General features: G+C 37.4%; 1 protein-coding gene and 1 long non-coding RNA gene across 2 annotated transcripts; both read left to right on the top strand.

Annotated features, from left to right (window-relative positions):
- Positions 1-1867: 1867 nt before the first annotated feature.
- MCEMP1 (mast cell expressed membrane protein 1) lies at positions 1868-8977 on the top strand. Its single transcript, XM_023498798.2, has 7 exons — positions 1868-2006; positions 3182-3289; positions 6257-6388; positions 6925-6975; positions 8302-8415; positions 8614-8688; positions 8794-8977. The coding sequence occupies exons 1-7, from the start codon at positions 1928-1930 to the stop codon at positions 8823-8825; spliced, it is 591 nt and encodes a 196-aa protein (XP_023354566.1). The 5' UTR covers positions 1868-1927; the 3' UTR covers positions 8826-8977.
- A 4786-nt stretch (positions 8978-13763) lies between these two features.
- LOC116420811 lies at positions 13764-23803 on the top strand. Its single transcript, XR_004231259.1, has 3 exons — positions 13764-13801; positions 15901-16011; positions 23655-23803. It is a non-coding gene; the product is annotated as an uncharacterized LOC116420811 (long non-coding RNA).
- Positions 23804-27415: the final 3612 nt, after the last annotated feature.

The following is a 27415-nucleotide window of genomic DNA, read 5'->3' as shown; positions in this document are numbered from 1 at the left end:
AATTGATTGTGTGACAGGGGAGACAATGGCACAGGATCATCCAGCATGGCGTGCCCTCATCAGAGAAGGTGCTGTGCTCTACGAGCAAAACGGAATTGAATTAGCTCAAAAGAAACATGAAATGTGCCAAGTTAGAGAGTCAACTCAAAATGTTCGTAGGGACCATTTGTGTCTGATATATGGCAGAGCATTCCTGGCTTGTCCTGGTCTGATTAGCCATATCAGACATACTAATTTGATTCTTATGTAGTGATGTCAATTGGGTCCTCTTCAAGAACAAAGGATAATAATCAACCATTTAATAAGAGAAAGGGTCTTGGTTCCCTCGTGTAAGGGGGATAACAGATAAGTTAAAATTTTTTCTTAATGAACAAAAACCTATTTCTTTTCTCCTTCTTATCCTGCCCACTCTCCCCACTGGAAAAAAAGAAAAAAGAAAAGAAAATGATCCTTACGATAAATATGTACTCTCAGATAAAAAAAGAGAAATCCTTATATTGGCCATATCCAAAAAGGAATACATCTTATTCTGCACTGAGTTCATTGTCTCTTTATCAATAAGTGGTAACATACTTTTTCATCTGTAGTAGGAATGGTAGTGGGTCCACTAGGTGGGGCAAAGGATAGCGTGATGGATCTTGACTCAGGAAGACATGACTTCAAATCCCAATTTAGAAACTTACTAGCTGTGTGACCCTGGGTAAAAACTTTTGCCTGCTTTAGTTTCCCCATCTATAAAATGGGGATAATAATAGCATCTATCTTTCAGGGATGTTGTGAAGTTGAGGAGGATGGGAATGAGGGAGTGGGAATGGGGTTTGTATCATGACAAGAACTCATCATGATCAATGAAATGAGAATGGTATGACTAGGTGGGAGTTTATTAATGCTAGAAGGAATAGGCTCTAGAAGACAGATGCTATTATTATCTTCAAGGACAGGAGCTACTTTTTCTTTTCTTTTTATCCTCAGCACTTAGCATGGTGTCTGACACAGAGTAGGTGCTTAATGAATGTTAATAACTGATGGATTATGTTCACTTTGGAGAGCCATGTTTTAGGAAGGACTTTGACAAATGGAGGAAAGCTACCAGGAATGATGATGGGCCTGGAGACCAGGCTATCTGTAGATTACTTAAGGTACCAAGGATGTATAGTTAAGATAAGAAAATACTTAGGGGAATATGATAGTTCTCTTCAAATATTTGAAGGTTCTTGTGTTTGTAGTACTTTGAATTAGTTTTTTTCCTCTTATGGAACTCAGTTTGCTCATCTGTAAAATGAGAGGGTTGACTATTAGAGAATTTCTAACTCTGTATGATATGATGCCTTGGGAATATCGGATTTACTATGCTTGGTCCCAGAGGGCAGAACCAGGAACAATGGAGGAAAGTTGTAGAGGGTTAATAACTTTCTAGCCATTAAAATTGCCCCAAAGTGGAATGGATGCTTTGGAAAGTAGTGAGTTTCCCAACTCCATCACTATAGCAGGGCTTTTAAAATTTTTTTCACTTGTGACCCTTTTTTGCCAAAAAAATTTTTATGTGACCCCAGATATATCGGTATATAAAATAGATCTACAAATCAAATTTACTGATTTATTATTTATTGATAATAAATTGAAATTTTGTGACTCCCACGTTCAGTTACAAGACCCCATAAGGGATCGTTTAAGAAGCTGGGCATTAGTGTTTGCAGATTGAATTGTCAAAGATGTCATAGAAGGTCTCCTATTTAGGTAGAGAAGCCTCTGTCGCTTCATTTTGGTCCCAAGAGTCTAAGGTCTTCCTCTTTCTTTTTCTACTTCTCCCCAGTAGATATCCTGAATGATTGCTCCATCCATCCTCTGACACCATCTCCTGTGTGGGTGTGTGGGTGGGGAGAGTGGAGTCCCACAGAAACAGGGAAGATCAATTGTTGGCAGGACCATGGAAGGGACCGAGGATATTTATATAAATCAAGGGTTGTCCCCCAAGAAGAGGGTCAAGAAGAAAGATCCCCCAGCAGGTACCACCAATGAGTAAAAGTAGGGGTGGTGGTGGTGGTGGTGGTGAGGACCAGGGAATGTCTCCTTGGAGGTTGTGATTCTAAAGAGAGGAGCAAGGGGAAACTAAAGGCCCGCAATCTGGGCCTTTGCCATGCTTAAGGGTGTATCCATTTGTCTCTACCTTCTCCATATACTTCTATTGGTTACATGCAGGTACCTAGAGATTCTTTAGTCTGCTTTCATTTAAACCTCTGATTTGTTTCTTCTGGGGCTTGGGAGTAACATGGGGCTCCAGGATGCCAGAAAGAAGGCATTTTAGACAGAAGGAGAGATTTGAGGTTGATGGGGACAGTGAGTGAACAGTTCTAGAAGTCATAATGACTGTGTTCCTTTAAAAATATTTACTTATGTATTCTGTTTTTTTTCTTTTTTATTATTATAATAACTTTTTATTGACAGATACTTATGTATTCTGAACTTAAATAAAACACCAAGTAAAATGAACATTTCTTTTTTTTCCCCTTGAGGCTGTTGGGGTTAAGTGACTTGTCCAGGGTCACATAGCAAGGTAGTATTAAGTATCTGAGGTCAAATTTGAACTCAGGTCTTCCTGATTTCAGGGCTGGTGCTCTATCCACTGTGCCATCTAGCTGCCCCTTAAAATGAATATTTCTATATAAAAAATAGAACAGAAAAAAAGAGGATTGTTCACGAAACCCAAAACTTCCCTTAGGTACTTCTTGCTTTTTCTTTTAAATATATAATGAAGTCAACATGTAACTTTCAAAGCTGTCCTGCTTGTCTGTTTTCTTCTGGACTTTCTTCCTCTTCTTCTTCTTTTTTTGGTGCATTTAAAAAACTGTTTCAAGTGAAGTACTTTTCCTCTTCCTTTTTAGTGATTCTGTTGCTAGCCTTCCTCTCAACTCCACCATCTTTAGTTTAAAAAAAGAAAAAGAAAACCAGATCCTCACAACAAATATACATAGTCAAGCAAATTCACTTGTTGACTGTGTCTGATAATATATGTTGTCTTATAACATGAGTCCGGCCCTTCCGTGTCAGCCAGGATGCTTCATCAGTGATGTTTCTGAATCTTGGTGGGACACTCAGGCTCTTCAAGGGAAGGGAGCCTGGCCCTGAGAAACAGGATGCCTGGGTTCTTTGAACCTCTAAAACCCTTGTTTGGTCTCTCCAGGTGCCGATAAATTTAAAGAAGACAATGAACCTGATTATGAAAACATCTCGGTGATCACAAAGAACAAAAATGATCCTCTGAAGCAACAATCAGTGTCCATCCAATGGGGTAAGGAATATTCCTTGCCCCTTGTCTCACTTCTTCCGCAACCCTGCTGGTCCCACACTCAGGCTCAGCTAAGGAGGCGATGGGGCATCATGGGAGGGACAACACTAGTTAGGGTGGTAGGCAAAAATAAAATAATCCCTACTCTCAAGGACCTTATATTTACTGGAGGGAGGGGAAACATAGATATAGACTTCATATATGTTTGGTATTTATGTATATGTATACGTGTTATTCCCCCAATAGAATATAAGTTCTTTGAAGTCAGGGAGTACTTTTGTTTTGTTTTGTTTTTTGCAATCCCAGGATCAAACTCAGGTAATAGCACATAGTAAGTAGGTGCTTAACAAATTAGTAGGTGAAAATAACACAAACATTATTTCTGGAATCAAGGGCACTAGCAGCTGGGGGGAGGGATCAGGAAAGGCCTGATGTGGGAGGATTTGGGCTCAGCACTGATCTTAGCCTAGCATGTCTCATAGAAAACTATCAGATGGTTTCTTCCTCTGGTGAGTTTCTATTTAGTCTGGCCTTACCCTGATTCTCTCTTTCCCCTACAGTCAGATACCCTGGGATTTTTGCCCAAAGGGAGGTTAAGTTGAGGGTTTGTTTTATGCTTATTTCATCCAACTCATCTAAGGAAAGAGTCTGAAAGTAGCCGTGATATAGGGGAAAATGCCACTTAGACAAGGAGAAATCTGGATTTGAACACAGGTTTTGACATTAGTTACACAACCACGAGTCACCCATTTATCCTCTCTGTGTTTCAGTCTCTTTCATTTAGGTGGGGAAAGTAACACCTGGACCATTTACTTCATAGGATTGAGGTGAAGAAAACACTTTAAGTATTAAAGTAGGATGGAAAAAGTTCTTGTGATTGCAGAGGATTGGAACCTTGGAGGCTCAGAGTGGGCAGGACTTTCTGGTCCAACTCACAGCTGAAATGAAAACCATTAGCAACATTCTAGGCAAGAGATCAGTGATATTTGGCTTCAAAACCTCAACTGAATGTCCTTCTCATCTACTTCTTTCCTATGATTCCCTGTTTAATCTAGTGTTTCATATTAGGGAGTTTTTCCTGAATTCACCTTTTATAGCTTCAAGCTTTCCTTCTTGCAAGCAGAGTAAATCTCATCCCTCATGGGACAGCCTTTTCCACCCTTTTATGTAGCTAACATGGCCTCCAAAGTCTTCTCTTTTCCTAAGCTAGACAGGCCCTTCTCCTTGAACTGATCGAGAAGTCCAGGAAAAGCTGTGGGGAAACTGAGGAAGGAGAGATCCTTTCCAACTAGGGTTGGGAATGTCAGGGGGAGGCTTCTAGGAGGAGGTTTCTCCTGAGTTGAGGATGTTTGGAGATTAGAGAATGAGTAAGACTCCAATAGATGAAGAGGGAAGGGAAGGTCATTCAGGGCCTCTTGAAGACTAGTGTGATGAAAAGTAAATAGATAATGTGTATGTTCTGGTCAGGTAAACCAAGAAAACCAAGTTTGCTGGAGGGTAGAGTCTATGGGTAGAACTGTTAGGAGATTCATTCATTCATTCAATGAATGTTTAAGTGTGCAACATATTACTCTGAGGCAACTATCCCAACTCCTATTTCCATTGACTTGGTCACTAGGTCTCGTTATATTCCCTTGGGCCTCTTTAGGTCAGCCCTGAGGGAATGGGGATACATTTTTCTAGTGTTATAGCTCACAAGCCTCTACCAGTGTGCTTCCAGACATGATATCAATTAATCAACCAGATGTATTGGACTTTTAGGAAGTGATATTTTACTATCTATATGTTGTGGGTAGAAATAATTGGTACAAATCTTTGCCTCAAAGATTGTTTCACACTCTTCCACAAGTATGTACAAAGTTAAGGGGAAAGTGGTTCCAAAATTAGAAAGCACATTTACTCAATAAATGTAGTCAATAAGCATGTATTAAGTATTTATTAATAATAACAATTATTATATTTATAATATATAACATATTTATATAAAACAAAAAATAAATAAAATTATTAATAAATAAGTACCTGGGACAGCGTGGTGGTGCAGTGGATAAAGCATCAGCTCCTGAAGTCAGGAGGACCTGAGTTCAAATCTGGTCTCAGATATTTAACATTTCCTAGCTGTGTGACCCTGAGCAAGTTATTTAACCTCAATTGTCTCAGCAAAACAAACAAACAAACAAACAAATAAGTACCTACTATGTTCCAGGACTCTGCTAAGCACTGGTGATACAAATACAAAAAATGAAAATTCCTGTCCTTAAGGAGCTTACTTATTGAGGGATAACTCATAACTCCTTAAGACCATCTTAAAGAAGTCCCCTTCACGTATGATGTACTGATAATAGAAGTATGTATAGAATAATTTTATATATACATATACACAAACATACCTATATATATATATATACACACATGGACGCATAATACATACCCATAATATGTACCTATTTGTGACTGATGATAGCCATATCTAGGGCAGGGGGTAAGAAAAAAAGAAATTTACATGACAGTTTTGTTGGATATTTGGAAGGAATAGCAAGTTATATAGAATAGACTTGTAGTTTCATTGTAGCCATCTTTTTTTTATTGTATCATATCATAGAAATGCTTATTTTATTCCATAAATTAAAAATAAAATTTAATAATGGTTTAAAAAATATGGTGTACCTTTCTTCCTGGTTTCTTTGTATATCCTTGAGTATCCTATCAACCAGCTGGTTCTCGGCTCCAGCAATTGATGTCTAGATGGTCACTGGGAGGACAAGGATGGCAAGAAGTTTCTCCTTCGTTATGTATGAAGAGGGGGCGGGGAAGGGTTCCAAGTCTGGAGATGAGAAGAAAGTATCCTTTCTTCCTTTCCTTCCCCTCTAAGCAGTTCCTGCTCAGGAGATAGGCTGGAATATTCTCTCCTGGGTTGTTGTTCACCTGTTGGGCCCAGGGGTCACTCAATCAGGTCTCTCTCATCCTCAGCCCCTCCTGCTTCAGCTCCAAGCAATTCTTCAAGACATTCCTCAGTGCAAAAGTCTCTCCTGGGAATTTACCTCTTCCTGGGCCTGGCTTTCCTGCTGTGCATTGTCTCCGTGTCTCTGTTAGTGGTGAAAAGTGAGTGTGAGATGAGGGAGAGGGTGGTAAAGGGGGAATTGGAGAGGGAGGGTCATGGACCCACATCCCCATATCTGCCTGGGTACCTGGGTCTGGCACCCTCTCAGTTCCATCATTACTTCCAGTCTAGACCACCACCATCCTATCTAGACCTCATGTTGCACTTACTCGATCTTATCTCATACCTTTTCACAGACCTTAACCATTGCCCCTAGTGTTAGCCTCTGCCCACAACCTCCAACCCTTCTATTATCACCCTCTTTTATTCTTGTCTTCCTTTTCTTTCTGACTGTCCTTTCTATCTCTGTCTCTGTCTCTCTGTCTCTCTCTCTCTCTCTGTTTGTCTTTTTCTCTCTTTTTGTCTCTCACTGTCTTTCTCACTCTGTTCCTAATTTTTCTCTGTCTCTGTCCTTTTATCTTTCTATCCCTATCTCTCTTCATTATTTCCCTATCTCACCATTTTGTTCCTTCATCTCTTCTCCTGACCAGTTCCAGGCTGAATCACATACTTACCTTCTCCTTTCTCTTCTTCCCAGATTCTGAATTTTCCATGCACCTGAGGAGTATGAAAATTGAGCTGTGGAATGGTGAGGTGGAAGAGTTGGGCAGGGGGACCTCCTGAGGCCACTAGGAAAGGCACAGGGACTATGGGGAAAAAGTTAGATCTGAGTAGAGGGTCAGGATTCAAACTCTGGGTACCTGAGAAAGGTCAATTCAACACTTTTCCTCTTTCCCTCTTGGCTTTCCTTTTTCTAAAAAAAATTTTCTTTCTCTCTGTCTCTCCTTTTCTATATCTCTGTCTCTGTCTGTCTCTCTCTCTCTATAGTTTCCCTCTCTCTTTTTCTTTCTCTTATTCTTCATAAAAATAGTAACATTTATATGGAACATTATGATTTTTGAAAATTTTTGTAAAAAATGCATTTCTCTGTAAATCCAAATCCAAACAACACTCCACTGGAAAAATACTAGCCATTAATATTGAAAACTTTACTTATATTTAACAAATAGAACATTCAAAATTCTGGCTATAAACCAATTTTTAAAAAATACCCCCCCCAAACCCCCCCCCCCAAAAAAAAACAATCCCTTTCTACAAAGTGGCAAGAATGATAGGCCTGAAGGCATAAGCCATTCAATAGCTTTACTTTCTTTTTAAAATGATCACAATTCAATTAAGCCACGTCAACTATATGCACACATGAAGTCTTTTCGATGGTTCAAAAACTGAAGCCAATTTACTAAAACTACCAGTCGTAGAGACTGATCTAATAACACACATGGCTATACTTTAATGTAACTGCCTAGCATCCTACTTCTATTTCTCACCCCTGTGCAATACTGTCATTGGTAAATACAAATGAATCCATACTGATGGAGATTCCTGCTCACTTCATAGGGATCAAGAGCTCAACTCTCAAAGACAAATGCCTGGGATGTACTCCCATATTTATTAAATATTATATAAAATGGAAATATACATGTATACTGTAACAAAAAGGTACAAGGATGTCTACTATATACAACTGTGAAATAAATATTGCTAATGAACAATTTGGTTCATTATCGATTTGGAAATCTAACCAGAACAATTTGATTTCCAAAATATTTTACATAGTTTCTCATTTGATCTTTACTTACTTATCTGTGTACATGTTGCCTTCTCCAATTAGAATATAAACTTCTTGAGGTAGGGATTGTCTGTTTTGGTCTTTATATCCTCATTTGAGCTTTATATATTTCACATTTAATTATCTGTGTACATGTTGCCTTCTCTAGTTAGAATATAAGCCCCTCGAGGATGGGGATTGTTTATTTTTGTCTATGTCTTCATTGGCTAGCTTAGTGCCTACCACTCAGTAGAGACTTAATAAATATTTTTAGAATGAATGAATATCTTCTTCTGGATCTCCCAGTCTCTAGCATGCTCCAGAAGGAGCAGGATAATGCTCAGCAACTGAAGACTCAGATCACCGAAATAAAGAACACCACAAAAGTCTATAACAAAGTCTTTCAACAAATTTTAAGAGGTATCTGCTATTCTTTAGCACCCAGTGCTGGGTGGCTGTGAGGGTGGGGGAGGGTGGGACTGCTCTGTTTTGATGTGGAGGGAGACATCTCTGGGAGAGGTATATCTCTGGGAGACACAGCTTTCGGAGAGGTATCTCTATAGGCTGTATCTAGGGTCTTTTCTCCATTACCTTCTTCTTCTTTTTTTTTTTTTACAGACCTGTCGGACAGTAGTTCTAAGTTGAATTATTTGAAAAATCAATTACAAAAACTGAAAGAGGCTCAAAAATCAGGTTCAGTGGGCAGAAATCCTTTATAGGGGAAGGGAGGTGCAAGACGTGACTCCCAGCGGCATATAATGGGGATCCTGTCTGATCTTGTGTCTCTCTCCTTCCCAGGACCAAGTTCCAAACATAATTCAACTGGCTAAAAAAGGAGACCAACCTATCGTCTGGAAGACTGCACCTTTGGGAGAAGCTTTGGGAGGGCCTCTGTGTCCTTCCTATTATGAGCTGGGTGTGTTTCTACATTTGTGAATAGAATGTAACATGCTTTAAGATTCTCAAAGAAAAAGAAAAATCAGACTCTGAACATCACTCCCTCTTCTCTTAGTGTGTGCTCTCCCAAGTGTAGGTCTATGAGGGTGCCTTGGTGTGTATAATTATATCAGGTCTTGTCTTTCTGTGTCTGGGGTTTACAAAAGGGGATGAGTGTGTACAAGAGTAGGGCAGAGACCACCTCCAGGTATAGGCTGTTAGGTAGGTACTGGAGGAAGAAAAGATAGAAAGGTGTAAAGATAGTATAAAAAACAAAAGATAGAAATAAAAAAATTTTAAAGAAAAGAAAAGAAAAAAATTCAAATTAAGCCATTGGTAAATACTGACCCCACTGAGGTCCCAGTGGCTATCTTTACTTCCCAGTAATATTCCCTCAGTGGCTAAGCTTGGTGTAGATCTCTGGATACAGTTTACATTTTAAAATGTAAAATCATTAATTTATGATATTTTATTTTTGGTCTGAACCTTTGATTTCATTGGTGGAGAGAATTCCTTGGTGAAGAAAATCTATTACTGCAAATGGACAATATACACATGACAGATTACGGGTTATTTGCTAAAGGGATAAATGACATAGAGAATAATGGAGAGGCACATGGTGGGTATGAACACCCTGTAACATATAACCAGTGAGGAATTCTGAAGGAGACCAGGTTTAAATGATGTCCTCAAGAAGAGAAGATGGGATGGACAGATGGATAGCCACAGGTACCTTTGTGATACCTTCTTCAAAAGTCTCCAGGATGTTGGTTGAACTGATGAAGGAACAAGAAAATAATAAGCATTTATTGAGCACCTATTATATTCCAGTTGCTGTACTAAATGGACACTGTTTGGTGGATGCTATTGTGATTCCTCCAAGGAGGATGGGATTTGAACACACATGTGCAAAGCATAATGAATTAGCAGTTCATTGCCTCAATCACTCAGCCACCAGAGCATTCGGATCATATTGGTCTGATCAGCCACAATCAGATGCATTGTAACTCCATTCTACCAGAGTGATGTCATTTTGGTCTGCTTTGAAAAGACAATAACCATTGTGATTCTTATTTTACAGTTGGGTAAACTGAGGTAGTTTTTTTTTTTTTTTTGCTCAAGGATATACAGCAATTAAGTGTCTGAAGCTTGAGTCCTCCTGACTCTGGGGTTAATGCTCTGTCTACTACATCACCCAGCTGTGCCTCAGTTTTCACAATTCTAAAATGGGGATAATAAAAGCATTTACTTCACAGGGTTGTGAGAATCAAATGAGATAATGTTTGTAAAAGGTTTAGTATAGAGATTTGCACAGAGAAAATACAGTAAAAACACTCAGTTCCTTCCTTTTAACATTTGATACACTTGGTCATATCATTGCTCTATTCTGGGTTAAGGGATGGGGAAAGAGGCTTTTAAGTGGGTTAATTTAGGGCCCTTTGTCCTTTGTCCTTCTTGTCTAACCTAACCCTATCAAAAATAAGGTGAGAGTTCCTTGCTGAATTTTTTATGAGATTTCCTCAAAGATTGTGAGGTTAGCTCTTTACTAAGAGGAAACAGGAATTTAGTTGAATCTTGCTTTTGGAATTGAGAATGAATGAAAGACTGAGGGTATTTCTCATTCAGATCAATCCAAAGGCTTCAGTCATTCAGGCAGTCAACAAGCACTTATTAAGCATCTAGGAGGTGCATTGGATAAAGTAGCTAGTGTGGAGTCAGGAAGGCCTGAATTCAAACATTTACTATCCGTGTGACTCTGGGCAAGTCATATGCCTCATTTGCCTCAGTTTCCTTATCTGTAAAATAAACCAGAAAAGGAATTGGCAAGTCACTGTACTATTTTTGCCAAGAAAATCCCCCAAAAGGGTCATGAAGAGTCAAACATGACTGAAAAACAGTCCATTTTTTTTAAATTATAAAATTTATTTATTTTTAATACACATTGCTTTATGACTCATATTGGGAGAGAAAAATCAGAGCAAAAGGGGAAAAGCATGGGAGAGATTAAAAAAAAAACAGAAAAAGAAGTGAACATAGCATGTGCTGATTTACACTCAGTCTCAGCTCTTAAATAACTTTCTTTCAAGGAACTACAGTTAATGAGGGAGACAACACGTGAACCATTATGTACAAACAAGATATAGCCAGAACAATTTGGAGATAATCAACAGAGGAAAGATATTGACATTAAGGGGAATCAGGAAAGGTTTCGTGTAAAAGTTGGGATTTTATCTGAGACTTGAGGATAGTCAGAGAAGTAAGAGCAAGAAATGAGGAAGGAGAGAGTTCCAGGATGGGAGATAGACATGAATCTGTCTGGAATCAGGAGATGGAATGTTTGGTATGAGAAGCAGTGAGGAGAAGCAAGTAGGATGCTGGCAAATGTTTAACAACCAGCTCTCTGGGAAAAAAAAAAGTACCTATGGCACATTTTTATTTTTAATATATTTTAGCAACTTTTTTCCCATCACTTTCTTAAGTTTGGACAATCAGCAGAATGATAGATCAAGTCCTGATGTGTAGGGGTTTGCTAATTTTTGAGGTATAAACATTCATACTGAAAATTTAACAATCAGCTGTGGGCTGGCTCCAACAAACCCTTGACAAAGGCCAGTGTCACTGAATTGCAGGTGATGAATTGTGGTGGTGGTATGATGTGTGAGAAGACTGGAAAAGCAAGAAGGAGTCAAGTACTGGGGACCTTAAAAGTCAAACAGGACAGCTAGGTGATCCCAGAGTGCACAGAGCACTGGGCTTGGAGTCAAGGAAAACTCATCTTCTGAATTCAAATCTCACCTCAGATACTTACTAACTGCATGATCTTGGGCAACTAACTTAACCCTGTCTACCTCTGTTTCCTCATCTGTAAAAATGAGCTGGAAAAGGGAAATGACAAACTATTTCAGTTTTTTTTTGTTTTTTTTTTTTGCCAAGAAAGCCCCAAATAGGTCAGGAAGAATTGGACATTATTGAAATGACTAAACAACTCCAGGCTAGCAGCAATGTCAGAGGAGAGAAGGGGGCTTCTAAGAGATGCTAGAAAAGCCAAATAAACAAGCCTTTGCAAAAGATTGAATGGAGGAGGGGAAGAGAATGAAGAGTTGAGGAAGATACTTAGGTAGAGACCCCAGGTGACTGGGAGGATGTTGATACCCTCTACAATAGTTGGAAATTTAGGAAGGGGGAGAGTTTAGAGGGAAAGATGAGTTCAGATCTGTATCTGCTGAGTCTTTTTTTTTTTTTATTTATGAGACATACAATTTGAGATGTCCAATAAATGGTGGGAGATCAAAGACTAGGATTCAGGCAAGAGTTTGAAGCTGGACAAATAAGTCTGAGATTCATCTGCATAGAGATGATAGTTGAGTCGTGGGAGCTAAAGAGATCATCACTGAGAAAAAATTTTTTTCTTAATATTTAAAATGTTCTTAATATTTTCTTAATATTCTTAATATTTATATTTTTAAAGGGTGCAGAGAGACCTTTGTCAGTTTCCACAATGGGTTGGCATGGAATGAATGGCTTGAGATCTGCATTATTTGGAATTTCAAGATAGATGAAACCACTTTCCCAAAGTAGTATTAAATGGAACAAAAAGATACGGCTGAAACCCATCACTTGTCTGGATTCCCAACTCAACTTGAAACTTCACTTTCACCAAGGGAATAACTATTCTTCACAACACTGTACTGAGAAGGACTAAGGGCCATTCCCCCTCAATATAATAGTCATAAATTGGCAAAATGTTTGGTTTCATCTTGTCAGTGTTAACTCAATTTTGACTTCCATACTGATGTCCAAACCCTGGAGCTTGGAAATTGTCTTGAGGGAGTGCTGGTCAATGTTGTAAACTCTCCCTCTATCCCCATACTTTCCTCAAAGTTTGTAGCACCAAAAATTCAGACTGAAAACTTCCTACTCAGGTTGCATCTTGGAAGAAATTTGGGTTTTCCATGTATCTAGGCAGCCTTTGCTTCTCCAGAAACTTGGTTGCCTCAAATCACAGATGCCACTGAGACAAGGGGACTATTTCCTGCTTCCATGTCATAGGCAGTGACTCCCATCCAGAATCTCATGATGACTAAATCTATGGTGTTCTCTTTTGTATAATATATGATGGTTCTCTGTGGGCAGGTTTCTTGGGGAGATTTTATGGAGATCGTCTCAGTTTCAGTTCAGAGTAATAATCACCTCAAATGCAGCCAGCTGATAAAATCCAAACGTTTATTTTCTTCTTCCAAGTCTTTCTTTCCTTGGGCCCAGAAAGCTTTCTTAGAGGCCTCAGCTTTCCTTGCTTCCGAGAGCTCTCGTTGCTAGTCTTTTGCCTCTAGCTCAACTCTGACTCTTGGCAATCTTCTGAACTGACACTCCTCCACTCTGAATCTTTTCAACTGAACTCTGCTGACTTAGCTCAGCTCATTTTATGCTCGGTGTAAAAGGTTGCCTCCTCCGAGAGAGAGTGGGATTGTGGGTTTCTGACTTGTGAATCTCATACTGAATACTGACTTGTGAATCTCTCAAAAGTGTGAACTCCAATGAGTACTTAAATACATTAGTGAGCTAGAGGATTTGCTAAGTACCATGCTAAATTAGGCAACTGACTTATCACTTTGTAAGGATTATAACATCTCCCCTTTTCTTTTGATTTAGAACATAGGTGGTCATGACCTCCCTGACTTCTCAAGGAGGTGAGAACCCCCAAAAAGAAGGTGATCATGTCTTCCCTGACTGCTCAAAAAAGAAGTGAAAACACCATAAAAAGAAGGTGGTCACACCCTCCTTGACATCTCAGGAAGGGAGACAAAAACACCAAAGGAAATAGGAAATCAAATCAGATTAGCGTGTTTCTGAAGGGGCTCATTTGAAACAGGTATACATAAATTCATCAATATGGGAGGTATTGCACATAATTACATAAGCACATACCAATATAACACAGGCTAGTAGTAATGTAACAAATAACATGAATCAACACGAGGATTTATATATGTCCATAAGTCCTAGAAATAATCCAAAAGGAATCCATTGTCCATTAGTTCATGTGCCAGGAAGCCAATAATTTCTGCAAGCTTTGAAGTACTGCAATAGTCTCATCAACAATTTTTCATTTCAAGGAATCCAATGATTCCTGCTGGTTTTCAAGAACTGAAACAGTTTAATCTTGTGTTAGGGAATCCAATGATTCCTGAAGATTTTCAAGTTCTTTTGACAGTCTCATTGTCAGCCATGCTCTTTCAGTGTCAGATGCTTCTTAAATCTTCTCCTTTGTTTTGAGGTTTTTTCTCTTTTTTCTGTTTCTCTCTGATGGACAAGGAGAATATGGCTCGTTGGCACCCATCTGATTCCTTCTCCATCTGTAGAGATACAAGCAAACTCTCTTCCCCGAGCAGTTAGCCTATCTGCTCCCTTCCATTCACCACTTTCTGGATCTCTCCACATCACCTGGTGATTATCTAAAGATAATAGAGCTGCTCACACTGGACACTGCCCTTCTGGTGGGTTATAAAACCTGTCTGCTGGAGCATCTTTATCAAAAATTGAAAAATGAATGGTATAGAGAACTAAATCTAGAAGTTCTCTAGGGTTACCTATGGCTCCCCCTTTCTTTTGTTTTTGGAGGAGTGTCTTAATGTCTCTGTTTCTTCTCTCTATGATTGCTTGACCTTGAGGATTAAAGGGTATGCCAGTGGTGTGTAAAATCTTATACATAATAATCTAAATGTTTAGGGTCTAAATCAAATGCTTATAATTTAAATGTTTACTGCCATCTGGGGGAGGGGGTAGGGGAAAGGGGAAAAATTGGAACAAGAGGTTTGGCAATTGTCAATGCTGTAAAGTTACCCAAACATATAACTGTAAATAAAAGGCTATTAAATTAAAATAATAATAATAATTTAAATGTTTAGGGTCTAAATCAAATGTTCCTCTCCATCATGGTGCCCTTCAGGCCCTTGGAAAAGCAGTCTAATCCTTCACTGACCATTTGGCAATTTCCTCTGTAGGCAATTCATCCTGCATTTTAGGTCCTTGCCTAAGGGCCATCCAGAAAGAAATGACAATGACATTTGAAAGAATTGATCAATTAATATTTTTTAGGCACCTACTATGTGTCAGGCCTATAGTAGATATTAGCGATATAGATAAAAAGAATGAAGTGTGGTAAGCCTTTAAGTGCTTGACATTCTAAAGGATGTATTTGTGTGTGTGTGTGTGTGTGTGTGTGTGTGTGTGTATATGAATGTATTTTTTAATAAGAAAAACCCAGAGGACTGTGCCCTTTCAGTTTATAAGGAGAGATTGATGGAGACAATGGATTCCTTTTCTCTTTCTTTCTTTCTTTCTTTCTTTCTTTCTTTCTTTCTTTCTTTCTTTCTTTCTTTCTTTCTTTCTTTCTTTCTTTCTTTCTTTCTTCTTTCCTCTTTCTGTTCACTATTAAATACCATTTACTTAAGTTGAGGAAAATGATGTGTAGTACATGATCCTCCATCAGATGGCACTGTGGCTATCCATCTGTACCCTACTCCCCCACTCATTGCCTTTTTCTCCAGAACCAGCTATTGGTTGGTTGGTACCCAGGTCCACTAGAAATCTAGCTTTTATGTTCTGGAATATGTCCCATAGTTATGCATACAAAATCCTCTTCATCAAGTGTTAATTAAAATGCCCCCTCATTCATAAAGCCCAGAAATTAAGTTTTTTCCTTTTAAAAAAAAGGAATTTTATTGATATCATTTGGTTTTATAGTATCTTCTCTGAATATATCCCTCTGTCCTCCCGTCCCCAGCAAACCATCCTTTGTAACAAAGAATAAAAAAAATAAGAGGGAGAATACAACTCAGCAAAACTAACCAATAAATATAATAACAGTTGGTATTTGTATAGTACTTTGAACTTTGGGAAGCACTTTATATGACCTCATTTGATCTTCAAGACAATCCTGCCAGATAAATTATTATCTTTATTTTACAGATGGGGAAACTGAGTCAGACAGCAGTTAAATGATTTGCCCAGAGTACTATCTTATACAGGATGTGAACTCACCTGAACTTCTGGACTCCAGTCCTCTGGACACCAGATTAGGTACACTTTTCATGGCACTACTTATCTGCCCCTTACCTTGACATCACTTGAATCTGACATTATATGCAATTTGACAGCTCATTGCTGTCATGTGATTTATTAACACAATCAGGCATCATAAAAACCAAGAGTAAAACCAAGACTTGTAAATTGCAATATGTGGTATTGTGAAGTTTGTGTTGGTTCCCCTTTTTGCCATTCTTACTTTCAGTCAGTCTGAGAGGTAGCAAAAAGGAAAAGCATTGGGTAAGTTTCTTTTTTGTGATTTATATTTTATTTTATTTTTGCCACCGATTACATGTAAAAACAACTTGTAATATTCTTAAAAAATTTTTTTGAGTTCCAAATGTTCTCCCTCCCTCGTTTCCTCTCCTACTCATTGGAAAGATAATTGCTATAGGCTATACCTGTGTAGTCATGTAAAACATATTTCCATATTACTCATGTTATGAAAGAAAACACAGACAAAAAAAAAAAAACAACTCAAGAAAAAATAGTAAAAAAAGAAAAGAAAAGAAAAATGTAAAGAGAAAGTCTGTTTAAATCTGCAGATTTAGATACCATCAGTTTCTTCTTTGGAAGTGGATAGCATTTTTCATCATAAGTGGGTTGAGTAAGTTTCAAAGCAAGAAGTTTCCTCAACAAATACCCTGAAGAAATAGGAGGGGGAGACGATGACAAACTCAAATTTTCTTTGACCTCACTGGAATTGGATTTTAATTTGTTTTGATCAGATCCACATTCCATTCATGGGCTTGCCAGCTCTCAGTTTCTGCCTTCCCCCTCCCCCCTTTTGGTCCTCCATTGTGGTGTAGAGCCAAGAAAAGCTTCATAGTTACTTTAGTTCTTCTTCCACTTTCCTCTTATGAAAATTCTGGTAAAGCTTGGACTAGCAGAGAAGTACTGGGGAGGATGTGCTGTTGATTTCACCACCCTGGCCACTGTTGCATGGCTAAGAGGGCCTACCCTCTCTGCTCTCCTTTCCCTCTCTGGCTCTTTCTCAGTCTATCTCCCATCACCCCCAACTTCAACCTCTTCCTATCTATTCATTACTCTTTAAACATGCCCAACTCTCCTTTTTCTTTAAAAACAAAACAAATTTCACCCATTTTGTCATTCCCCTCAAATTCTTATCCTATATCTCTCCTTCCCATCTTGGCCAAAGTCCCTGAAAGAGTTATCTACATACTCATTGCCTCCATTTCCTCTCCTCTTAATCCTCAAATCTTTGCAGTTTAGCCTCTGACCTCATCATCATATGAAACCAATCTCTCCAAATGTTATCAGTGATCCCTAACAACTGACTCTGATGACCTTTTCTCCCACCCCAACTTTTCTAACCTTCTGTGGCATTTAACTATTATTGTTCATTGGCTTCTTCTGGGGGTTTTTGATACCATTTTATCTTGGTTTCCTATCTAACTTTTCTTTCTCTGGCTCATTATCCACATCATTGTGGATCTCTCTGTCTTTGTTTCTCTCCCCTCTTCCCCTCCCCGTCTCTCCAGACACACACACACACACACATAGGTATATGTATATCACATATATGTGTACACACATACCTCTTTCTGAATCTCAGTTTTCTTCTCTGTAAAATAAATTATACTATCTATAAATAATAAATATTTATACTATTTATTTCCCCAGACAATTGTGAAAGAAGTATTTTAAAATTTTCATTTCTTCTTGAAATATGAACTCTGGCTGATATTATTATTATTAATAGTAGTGAATCTCAGAGACCATTTGTTCCATCACCCTATTGCTTTATTTTGCAGATAATAAAACAGTCCTAAGTAAGTTAAATGATATTCTAACAAGTAGCAGAGATAGAATTTGAACACAGCTCTCTGACTCTTGAGTCATATTTTTTCTCTCACACCACAATATTTCTCTCTCAATGTATCTACAATGCTAGTAATAGCATTTACATTCAGTGGAGACCTAATGTTTAGGGCTTTACAAATCTTAAAATTCTATATAAATATCAACTACTATCATTAATAACAATACTAACCTGTGCATGTATCCCCAAAGTAGTATGTAAACTCCTTGAAGATAGGGTATCATAAATTTGTATCCTTCACATTCAGTTATGTGAACTCATATGAGGTGTCAACACACAGTTTAAGAAGCTTTGGGCTAGGGTACTGAGAAGTCAGCAAAGGCTGTCCTGCAGCTCCTTCAGATGTTATGATCCACAGGTGTTGCAGACTAGGAATGAGATAAATTGGAGGCAGAGGGAAGAGGAGAGAGGTTAGACAACGCAACGGCCTCTCAGTCAGAGAACAGCAACTGCCTTCATCTCCTTGTATCATTCTCTCACAAGAGCAGATCCATTCTGGGTTGGAGCTCTAGCGGCCACTGTCAGATGGCACCTGTGTATTCCAACAGCTGTGTGATAAAAATGCCTCCAATTAGCCTTTAAAGCATTTTACAACCTTGTCTCAATCTATCTTTCTTGCCTCACTGAACATTGCTCCCTCTTCACACTCTGGGATCCAGCTAAACCAGCTTTCTCTGTGTTCCTCACACACAATGCTCCCTTTCCCAACCCAGAGCCTAAGTCAATGCCTGATATGCTCTTTCTCCTCACTTCTGGTTCATAAAGAACTTTTCTTCCTTGAAGGGAACCAGCTTCTCCATAAAACCTTTTCTTATCCCCCAAATGCTTGTGTCCTTCCTCCCAAATTACACTGTATTTAATTACTTTTCATTTACACATACACTTTATATTTTGGCTATATATGTTTTAAAATATGCTTGTCTCTTCTATTAGAATAAAAGCTCCTAACTACACTATATGTCAGCTATATTAATCAATATTGTTTTAGACTACTTAAAATAACCAAACAGTATGTTTGGAACAATGCTCTGGTATAGGAAATGATGAATTCATAGTTATAAAAAAATATGGAAAGACTTGTACTAATAAAGGTTACCCAAGTCATACATATACATCATGGCCCTGGATGGCTTCAGAATAGGAAGAATTTTGGGGAGGAATATTATAGTAAAGACAAATCAGGTCAAGTTGTAGTAACGTATATAGGACACTGTAGAAATTTGAATGGCTTATATAAATGTTAGTTTTTAAACATTTGAATATATTAACAATAACATCAGAAAAAAGGAGTGTGCATGTGTGTGTGTGTTTGTGTGTGTGTGTGTGTGTGTGTGTGCGTGTGTAGAACAAAAACCCGTCCTAGGGGGCCAATTTAAACTGACTCAGGAGAACTGATTGGTAATTTTTTTTTAATATGAGTATTTATACCTGAAAACAAATCAGAGCTTGATTTATTGTTTTGCTGATTGTCTAGACTTAAAACAGCCAATGTTAAAAAAAATTAATCAAAATTGAAAAGCTGGAAAGTTGAATACACCAATACAATTTGCGTTAAGTTTTGAAGAGGGAAAATTTCTGGCAAGTATGGTTGGGAAAAGTGAAATAGACTAATATTCTGGAAAGCAATTTGGAATTATGCTAAAAAGGTGACAAAAGTGTTCATACTCATTGACTCAGAGATACCACTTCCAGGCATATACCCCAAAGTGGTCAAAATTAGTGGAATTAGGGAATTACCTTCAACTCCCCTCTCCATCTGCTGGACTAAAATATGTACCCTGGAACTGAGCATGCACCCTGACCCCTTATCGTAGTCAGGATTCTTGCTAAAGACCAGAGGTGTCTGGTTGGTCCCAATGCCCTTCTGTCTTGTAAAAGAGGATTGTCCACTAAAGCAGCAAGACTTATTAAAAGAAAAGACAACATCTTTCATTATCTTCTTTCTTTTCAGAAATGTGAATTGGGACATTGACATCTCTTCTTTGGACTTTCCATAGGAAGTTGAGATTTTAAAAAATTTCCTTCTCTATTCTCTCTGTGGCACCTGCCCTGTACGTGGGCTAGTTTAGACAATACTGAGATTGTATCTTGAGTCTCTGTCTCTTCAGCTTTCCCTGAGTATTGCAAACTCTGAAAAAGACTATCCTAGTATTGATAGCAAATTTATGTTTGAGAGTTTGGGATTTCTTGGGTCTAGGTGCTACTATTCCCATAGGAAGACATCTAGGAAACAACTTCTGAGAGAAGATGGCAATTTGGTTGCTAAATACGTGCTTAATAACCTCCCAAAATGGTTCAAAATTTTAGAAATAAATGGAAATTCAACTATATCAAAGTATTTGTCAATGCATGCTAATTAGTCTTTTGTAATAGAAGAAATATGTAGCTATACTATTTTCAGTCAACTTTGTACATAGTACTTTTTTTGAAAGAAACTCAATCCTTTTTTGGGGAGAGCTCATACATGAGCAAAACTTAAATTTTGCTTAAGAGGTTCCTTCTGGAATTAGGCTCTTAGATAGGTACAAAAAAAGCCAGAATGAAAAAAAAATCTGACTCCTTCCTTTAGAGTCAGATCCCCATGACTTATATCTGGTCAGATATATAAGGAAAATTATAAATATAGGAAAATTTAAAGAGAAAAGGAAAAAACAATTTTAACTGCAGCATCAGGAAGGCTTCATAGAGAAGATGTTCCCTAAGCTAAGCCTTGAAGGAATTTGGGATTTTTGAGAACCAGAGGAAAAGAAGGAGTGTATTTCAAGCATGAGGCAGAACATAGAATACCAAATTGGAGAGGTACTAGTAGTCTTGTCTGAGGGAAGATCAAGCATGTCACAGAAAATAATAAAAGCCCAGAGCTGGGGTACTATTAGTGGGAAAGTGTGAACCTGCTCCCCTGGACCAATGAAATGTTAGAATAATAAAAATATTTACAGCAGCACTTGTGGTTGTAACAAAGAAGTAGAAACAAAATAGATCAGTTGGGGACTGACTGAACAAATAATTATGGTACATGAATGTAGTGGGATATTACTGCTCTGTAAGAAATTAAGAATATGATGAATTCAGAGAAGAATGTGGACTTATGTGAACTGATGAAGAGTGAAGAAAGCAGAAACAGGATAACAATATATACAATGACTACAATAACAATGCAAACGAAAAATACAAAAGACCATGCAAATGGAAACATCTCCCTTCCCCACCCCCTAGTATTGTTCCTGTAATTTTTTATCTGACTATTAACATTATTCCAAAGAGTAGGACCTTCAAGGTGGGAGGCAGTTTGACTGGTCAGCTTTCATTTCTCTTCTCCTTCTGCTTCTGACTTTCCAAGTTATGTCATTATGTCTCAGCCACAATCTTACCTTGGAACATTCCTCACTACCTGGAGCATCGTCACCCTGGAACATTCAATTACCTTTGTGGCCTTCTCACCTAAGAATATCCCTCTACCACAAAAGGCTTCTTTTTCCTATTGGTGAGTTTATCCTGGGCCTCCATTTTGTGAAGGGATCCAGGCTGGCCAACTTTCATTTTACTCCTAGCTTTGCTTCCAAATTTTTGCACTTAAACACTATGCCAACAAGTGCACATCCCTTCCCTTTTTCATTCCTTTTACCTGATTAGAATGTAAGCTCTTTGAGGGTAAGGAAAAATCTATTGATCTATGATAGAAATTTCCAGAGATTAGCACACAGAAAAGATGTTAATCGTGGAATAAACAGAAACAGGAACTGTAATAAGGGATTTGAAGGCTTCCTTTATTCATAGCTATTGTGAATCCTTTTGAATTGATGAGTCGGTAGAGAAGACAAATCTTTTTCATTGTCCCTTCTCTGCTTTCTCTTGTTATTATAGTCTATAATTTACTCAACTCATATGTCCCTTCCTTTTTTTCTTTACATGAGTTGTAGTTGCAAGATATCCCAGAATTTCGCATGCTAACTCCCCAAAGCTAAGAGGGCAAGAAGGAAGTTTAGATGATACCCGGAAATAGATCGTTACATGTAGGACTCTGTGTCAAAATTTCCTTATACTTTTATTATGTTCAATAAACCTTGTGATCAGATTATAGTAAACACTTGAAGCCAGCGCTCAGTGAAAAGGGAGAAGTTTGGTATCTGTAGGTTGAGTCCTCTGGTGGCCAGTAGAGATAATGCAGTACTTTAGGATGGTAATCCCACACATATTCCCAACATGATTCTGACATGGTGGCTAAAGTAGAGAGCCATCTTGTGGCCATCGTAGACATGCCTTTTCCTCCTTGTAGTAACACAGTATCAGTATACCTTTCTGCAGGCTTCACGTGGGCTACAGTTTAGCCACATGATACAAAGAAGGAACCAAGGGTTACAAAGTAATTTCAGGGGTCAGTTCTGTAAGGGGGGCATGTAGTATTAGAAAAATCTTCACACATTTCTTTGTTGGTATTATAAAGTTATACTTGTTTTTCTCCATTTCTCTTTCTAAACTCTTAGCAACTTCATTCAACCCCATGACTTCAAACATCCGTCACCTTTATACATATAAATACAAAGGTAGAACATAGTGCCAGATAACTACAGAGAACTACCATCCTTGGGTGCAACACTACCTAGATAAGAAGAATGAGAGTCAATCTTGGAGACATTTTTGACTCTATCTTCCCATAACCTCTATATTCAATTAACTGCCAAATTCTGAAGATTATTTCCCCATTATTTTCTCTCCACTCACATTATCATTATCTTAATATAGACCATTATCACTTCTCAGTTGGACTACTCCCTATTTCCAGTCTTTTTCCCTCAATAGTCTATCCTTCATATAAAATGTATAATCTTTCTATGGCTTTGGGCTGGTCATGTTGCTATCTGGCTCAAAAAATCTTCCATGGCAACCTATTAGCTCTAGCATAAGAAATAAAGGCTGGCATTGAAAGCCCTCCACAATCTGACTATCACCTATCCTCCAAGCCTTTTCTTTTATTATTTTCTGTGACATGCTTGATCTTCCCTCAGACAAGACTACTAGTACCTCTCCAATTTGGTATTCTATGTTCTGCCTCATGCTTGAAATACACTCCTTCTTTTCCTCTGGTTCTCAAAAATCCCAAATTCCTTCAAGGCTTAGCTTAGGGAACATCTTCTCTATGAAGCCTTCCTGATGCTGTAGTTAAAATTGTTTTTTCCTTTTCTCTTTAAATTTTCCTAGTATATTTTATCTAAATTTCTTCTATGACCTCATCATACTCAAATCTGTACTTTACTTAACAAGTATACATGCCATATATTCCAAAAGAATGCCCTTGAGGGCAGGAACTATGCTGGTTTTTTTTTAAAGGGCATTATATGAAAAACATGATTTGTTTTATAATCTCTATTATATTAAATCCCTAGATTGCATTAGAAATTAATAAAATGATATGAAAAAAAAACAATTTTGACAATATGAGTTATCAGAACACTTGTAAACACTTGTTTCTACTCAAACTTATTCTAAATTAAAATTTGAAAATATTACTTTTGGTTTATTTCTTCTGGTTTTGTTGTGATTGCACTTTGTTCACATTTTAATGATTGGATTTTCTGCTGTTTTCTTAATCAGACTAGTTCTAGATTTATTTTATTGGTCTTTTGAATGAACCTGATTTTAATTTTATTTATATTATCTATAATTTTTTGTTTTTTAATTTATCCTTTAAATTTAAATTTAATTTTCTCTTTTGTGTTTATTTTAGATTTGTTTTCTAACTAAAAATGCATATTCAGCTAATTTATTCTCTCTTTTTCTATTTTGCAATGCATAGGTGTAGGGATAGGATTTTACCCCTAAGAAAAGGACCCACATGTGCAAAAATGTTTGCAACAGCTCTTTCTGTTGTAGCAAAGAATCGGAAAAGGAGTGGATGTCTATCAATTGGGGAATGGTTGAACAAGTTGTGGTATGTGAAGGTAATGGGATATTATTGTTCTATAAAAAATGATGAACAAGCTGATTATAGAAAGACCTGGAAATATTTACATGAACTGATGCTGAGTGAAACAAGCAGAACCAGAAATACATTGTACACAATAACAGCAAGAATGTATGATGATCAACTATGAAAGGCTTGGTTCTTTTTAATGTTAAGTGATTCAAAGCAATCCCAATAGACTTTGGACAGGAAATGCCATCTGTATCCAGAAAAAAGAACTAAGAAGACTGAATGTAAAACAATACATGCTATGTTCATTTCTTTTTTCTGTTTTTTTTTTTTTTTTTTTATTTCTCCCATGGTTTTTCCCCTTTGCTTTGATTTTTCTCTCCTAACACAATCCATAAAGCAATGTGTATTAAAAATAAACAAACTTTTTACAATAAAAAAGGGGATTTTGCCCCTGAGGGCTGCTTTAGTTATATTCCAGAAATTTTAGTACATTATTTTTATCATCTTTATTATGCTTGTTAATTATTTCTGTGATTTCTTCTCTGACCTACTCATTATTTAGAACTTCATTGTTAAGTCTCCATTTGGATTTGTGTCTTTTATTTGTGGTTCTTGAACCAATGATATATTGTGTCATGGTCTATAAAAATATATTTACCATTTCTTCAAGCTTACACTTGTTTGCAATGCTTCTGTGGTCTAGTATATGGTCAGTTTTTATAAAAGTTCCATGTAGTGCTGAGAATATATAGATTCTTTTGCAGTCCCATTTAGAGGAAAACATAAGTTCTAGTTTCTCTAATTTGTTCATTTCTAAATTGTCTATTTTTCTTTTGTTTTTGCTTTCTGTTAGACTTATTTAAAACTGAGTAAGGATAAAAAGTGTTCTATCACTTACTGTCTTTTTCTATCTCCTTTACTATTTCCTTTATGAATTTGGATACTAAGGCATTTGGAGCATATACATTTATTACTAATATTGACTTGTTGTCTATGATTTCTTTTAGTAGTTTACTTGTTTATCTTTTTTATTTTTTGAGTATTTGTTTTTGCTTTTGTTAGATTGTACTTCCTGTCTTTTTGTATTCACTCGATACATAATAAAGTTTTCTCTAATCCCTCAGTTTTATTTTGTATACATTTTTTTAGTGTATTTTTTGAAAGCAACATATTGTAAAGTTTTATATTCTTATCCAATCTGTCACTTTACTGAATTATTTAGTCTATTCCCATTTAAAGTTATGAGTTGGGTTTATTAAACTTTCCTATATTTATCTCTAGTTGGGTATTTTTTAAAGTTATGATTTCTCCCCCTTCATCTGCAAACCCGATACTATGTCTGTTTGATTAATATGTATATAGTCTTTTTCTCCCTCTCCCTTCCTCCCTCCTTCCCCCTCCTCTTCCTTTCTTCCCCTCCCCCCCTTTCTTTCCTGAGGCAATTAGGGTTATGTGATTTGCCCAGGGTCACACAGATAGGAAGTGTTAAATGTCTGTGTTTAGATTTGAACTCAGGTCCTCCTGACTTCAGGACTGGTGCTCTATCTGCTGTTCCACCTAGTTGCCCCTGCTTATTAATTTCTTTTTCTTTCCTGCCTTTTATCTGCTTATTTAATTCTTCCTCTCTTTAAGAAAATTTTTTTAGTCAAGTTGATTCATTCTTCTTCTCTTTTCCTTTAAATAATTTTCTTTAGTTTTTACAATTTCATTTTTTTGCCCTCATTTCCAGGAAGAATCTCTCTTTCTGTGTAGTCTACACCTTCATTCACTGGTTTGTGATCCCTATATACTTATCTAATCTTTCTTGATTCTCTACATTCCTCATAGAATTAATACTTTTGAGGGATCCATTCTGAGCTCTCCCCTCTATTCAGTTTCTGCCACTGCCTTATAGAGTTTGTTCCCTGAATTCTCCTTTTACAGTGTGTCTCCCAGAAAAATGGCAATTCCTTTTGGTGATAGAAAAGACATTGCCCCCTTGGCAGGACCCCTCACCCCACATATCTGATTATGCAGCCCACCATTATCCCTATCCCTTCCCCCCCGCCCCCCCCATCTCCTTCCTTTCTTATTTTCCTCTATGGCCCTTTGCTGAGTTCCTGCCTGGCTCTCCAATGTGCCCTCAGGAGTTCCAACTCCACTCCTTTCTGAGACTGGATGAGTGATCTCTTCAAACACCAAATCCCTGCAGACAACATTCAGAACAGGTTTCTGCCTCCGTTTATATGTCTTTCTTCACCCAAGAGAGATTCATCAGTGTAATCTCTACCAACATCAAAACTCCCTATTTCATCATTTCCCCTTCTTCCTCACTTATTGCTCTGTAGGTTCTTCTCTTCCTGGAAGAAGACAGGTATTACTTTCCTCTCATTGCTAGCTCTTCATTTGCCCAGGGCATATCACAGATTCCCCTCTGTTACATCCTCCCCCCCCCCATTTCCATGAATTCTTCCTTTTTGTAAAGTAGTCTCACAAAAAACATTGACTCACCTCTAGGTGAACTATTGCAAGGTTCTGTCCATAATGTCCCAGGTCTGCCTCTTCATCATTTTCTCTACCTTATTTCTGCCTTCATCTCCATCTCCTTGTATAAAGTTAGAAAGAAGTCTCTTCTTTCTCTCTCTACTGTCACCCTGATACTGTTGTTATCCACGCTACTTCATTAATTTGCTCTTTCTGCCTTTCTTTATGTTTTTTTGGGTGTTCAAAAGGCAAATTTCTTTAGTTCCGTTTTTCCCTCTAAGATTGTTTCAAGTGCCTTTTTTATTACTGAACATCCATCTTTTTGCATTTAAGAGTAAGCTCAGATTTGCAGGGTAGGTCATCTTGGGTTGAATCATGAGTTCCATTGTTCTTAACATTGTTCTCTATTTTCTTACATTTTTGGTAGGTGGAGAATTGTCTTGTGTTATTCAAATTTTCTGTTCTTTATATTTGTCTTTTTCTTGGTTGTTTACAGATTTGTTGTTTCTGAATTGAATTGTTAACTTTAACGACTAGGTATTTTGAGAGTTTGCAGCCTTGTTTTATTTTTTTGGGCGGGGAGGATGGGAGAAGTCATCTCTGCAATTAATTTTCAATTTTCATATTCAGAAGTTTTGGAAAGTTTTCCTGTATTATTTCTTGCTTTATGATGTTCATTTTTTTTTTTTTTTTGTCTTATGTTCTTTGTAGAGAGCTATAATCCTTAGGTAGTTTCTTCTCACTTTTCCTGAAGATCAGTGTTTTGCTTGAATAGAGAGCTATATTCTTTCAATGTTATTGCTTTTTGCTTCTTTTCTCCTAGGCTGTTCTTCCATGCATTTTGTTCCCAGTCAATTGTCCTGTCTTGTTTTGTTTTGTTTTGTTTTTTTTGTTGAGACATCACAGCAGATTCAAGTTTTTCTATTTTACCAACTATTTCTGCTATGTATTTCATTCAGTATTTCATACTGAAATCTTTCCAGAGTTCCCAATTGCCTCAGCAAAAAAAGCAAATACTTCACAAATATTAATAATGTACTAGACTAAAGGATTCAAGATTTTTCATACTGAAATCTTTCCAGAGTACATGTGACTTATTTTAATCTTTAACCTAATGCTTTTCTTACATAATTGCTGGAGGCAACATTAGCATTCCTGTACTACTGGGATGCCAAAAA

This window comes from Sarcophilus harrisii, chromosome 1 (assembly GCF_902635505.1).
Source record: "Sarcophilus harrisii chromosome 1, mSarHar1.11, whole genome shotgun sequence".
In the NCBI taxonomy this organism is placed as follows: Eukaryota; Metazoa; Chordata; class Mammalia; order Dasyuromorphia; family Dasyuridae; genus Sarcophilus; species Sarcophilus harrisii.
This window is presented reverse-complemented; position numbering and strand designations above follow the sequence as displayed.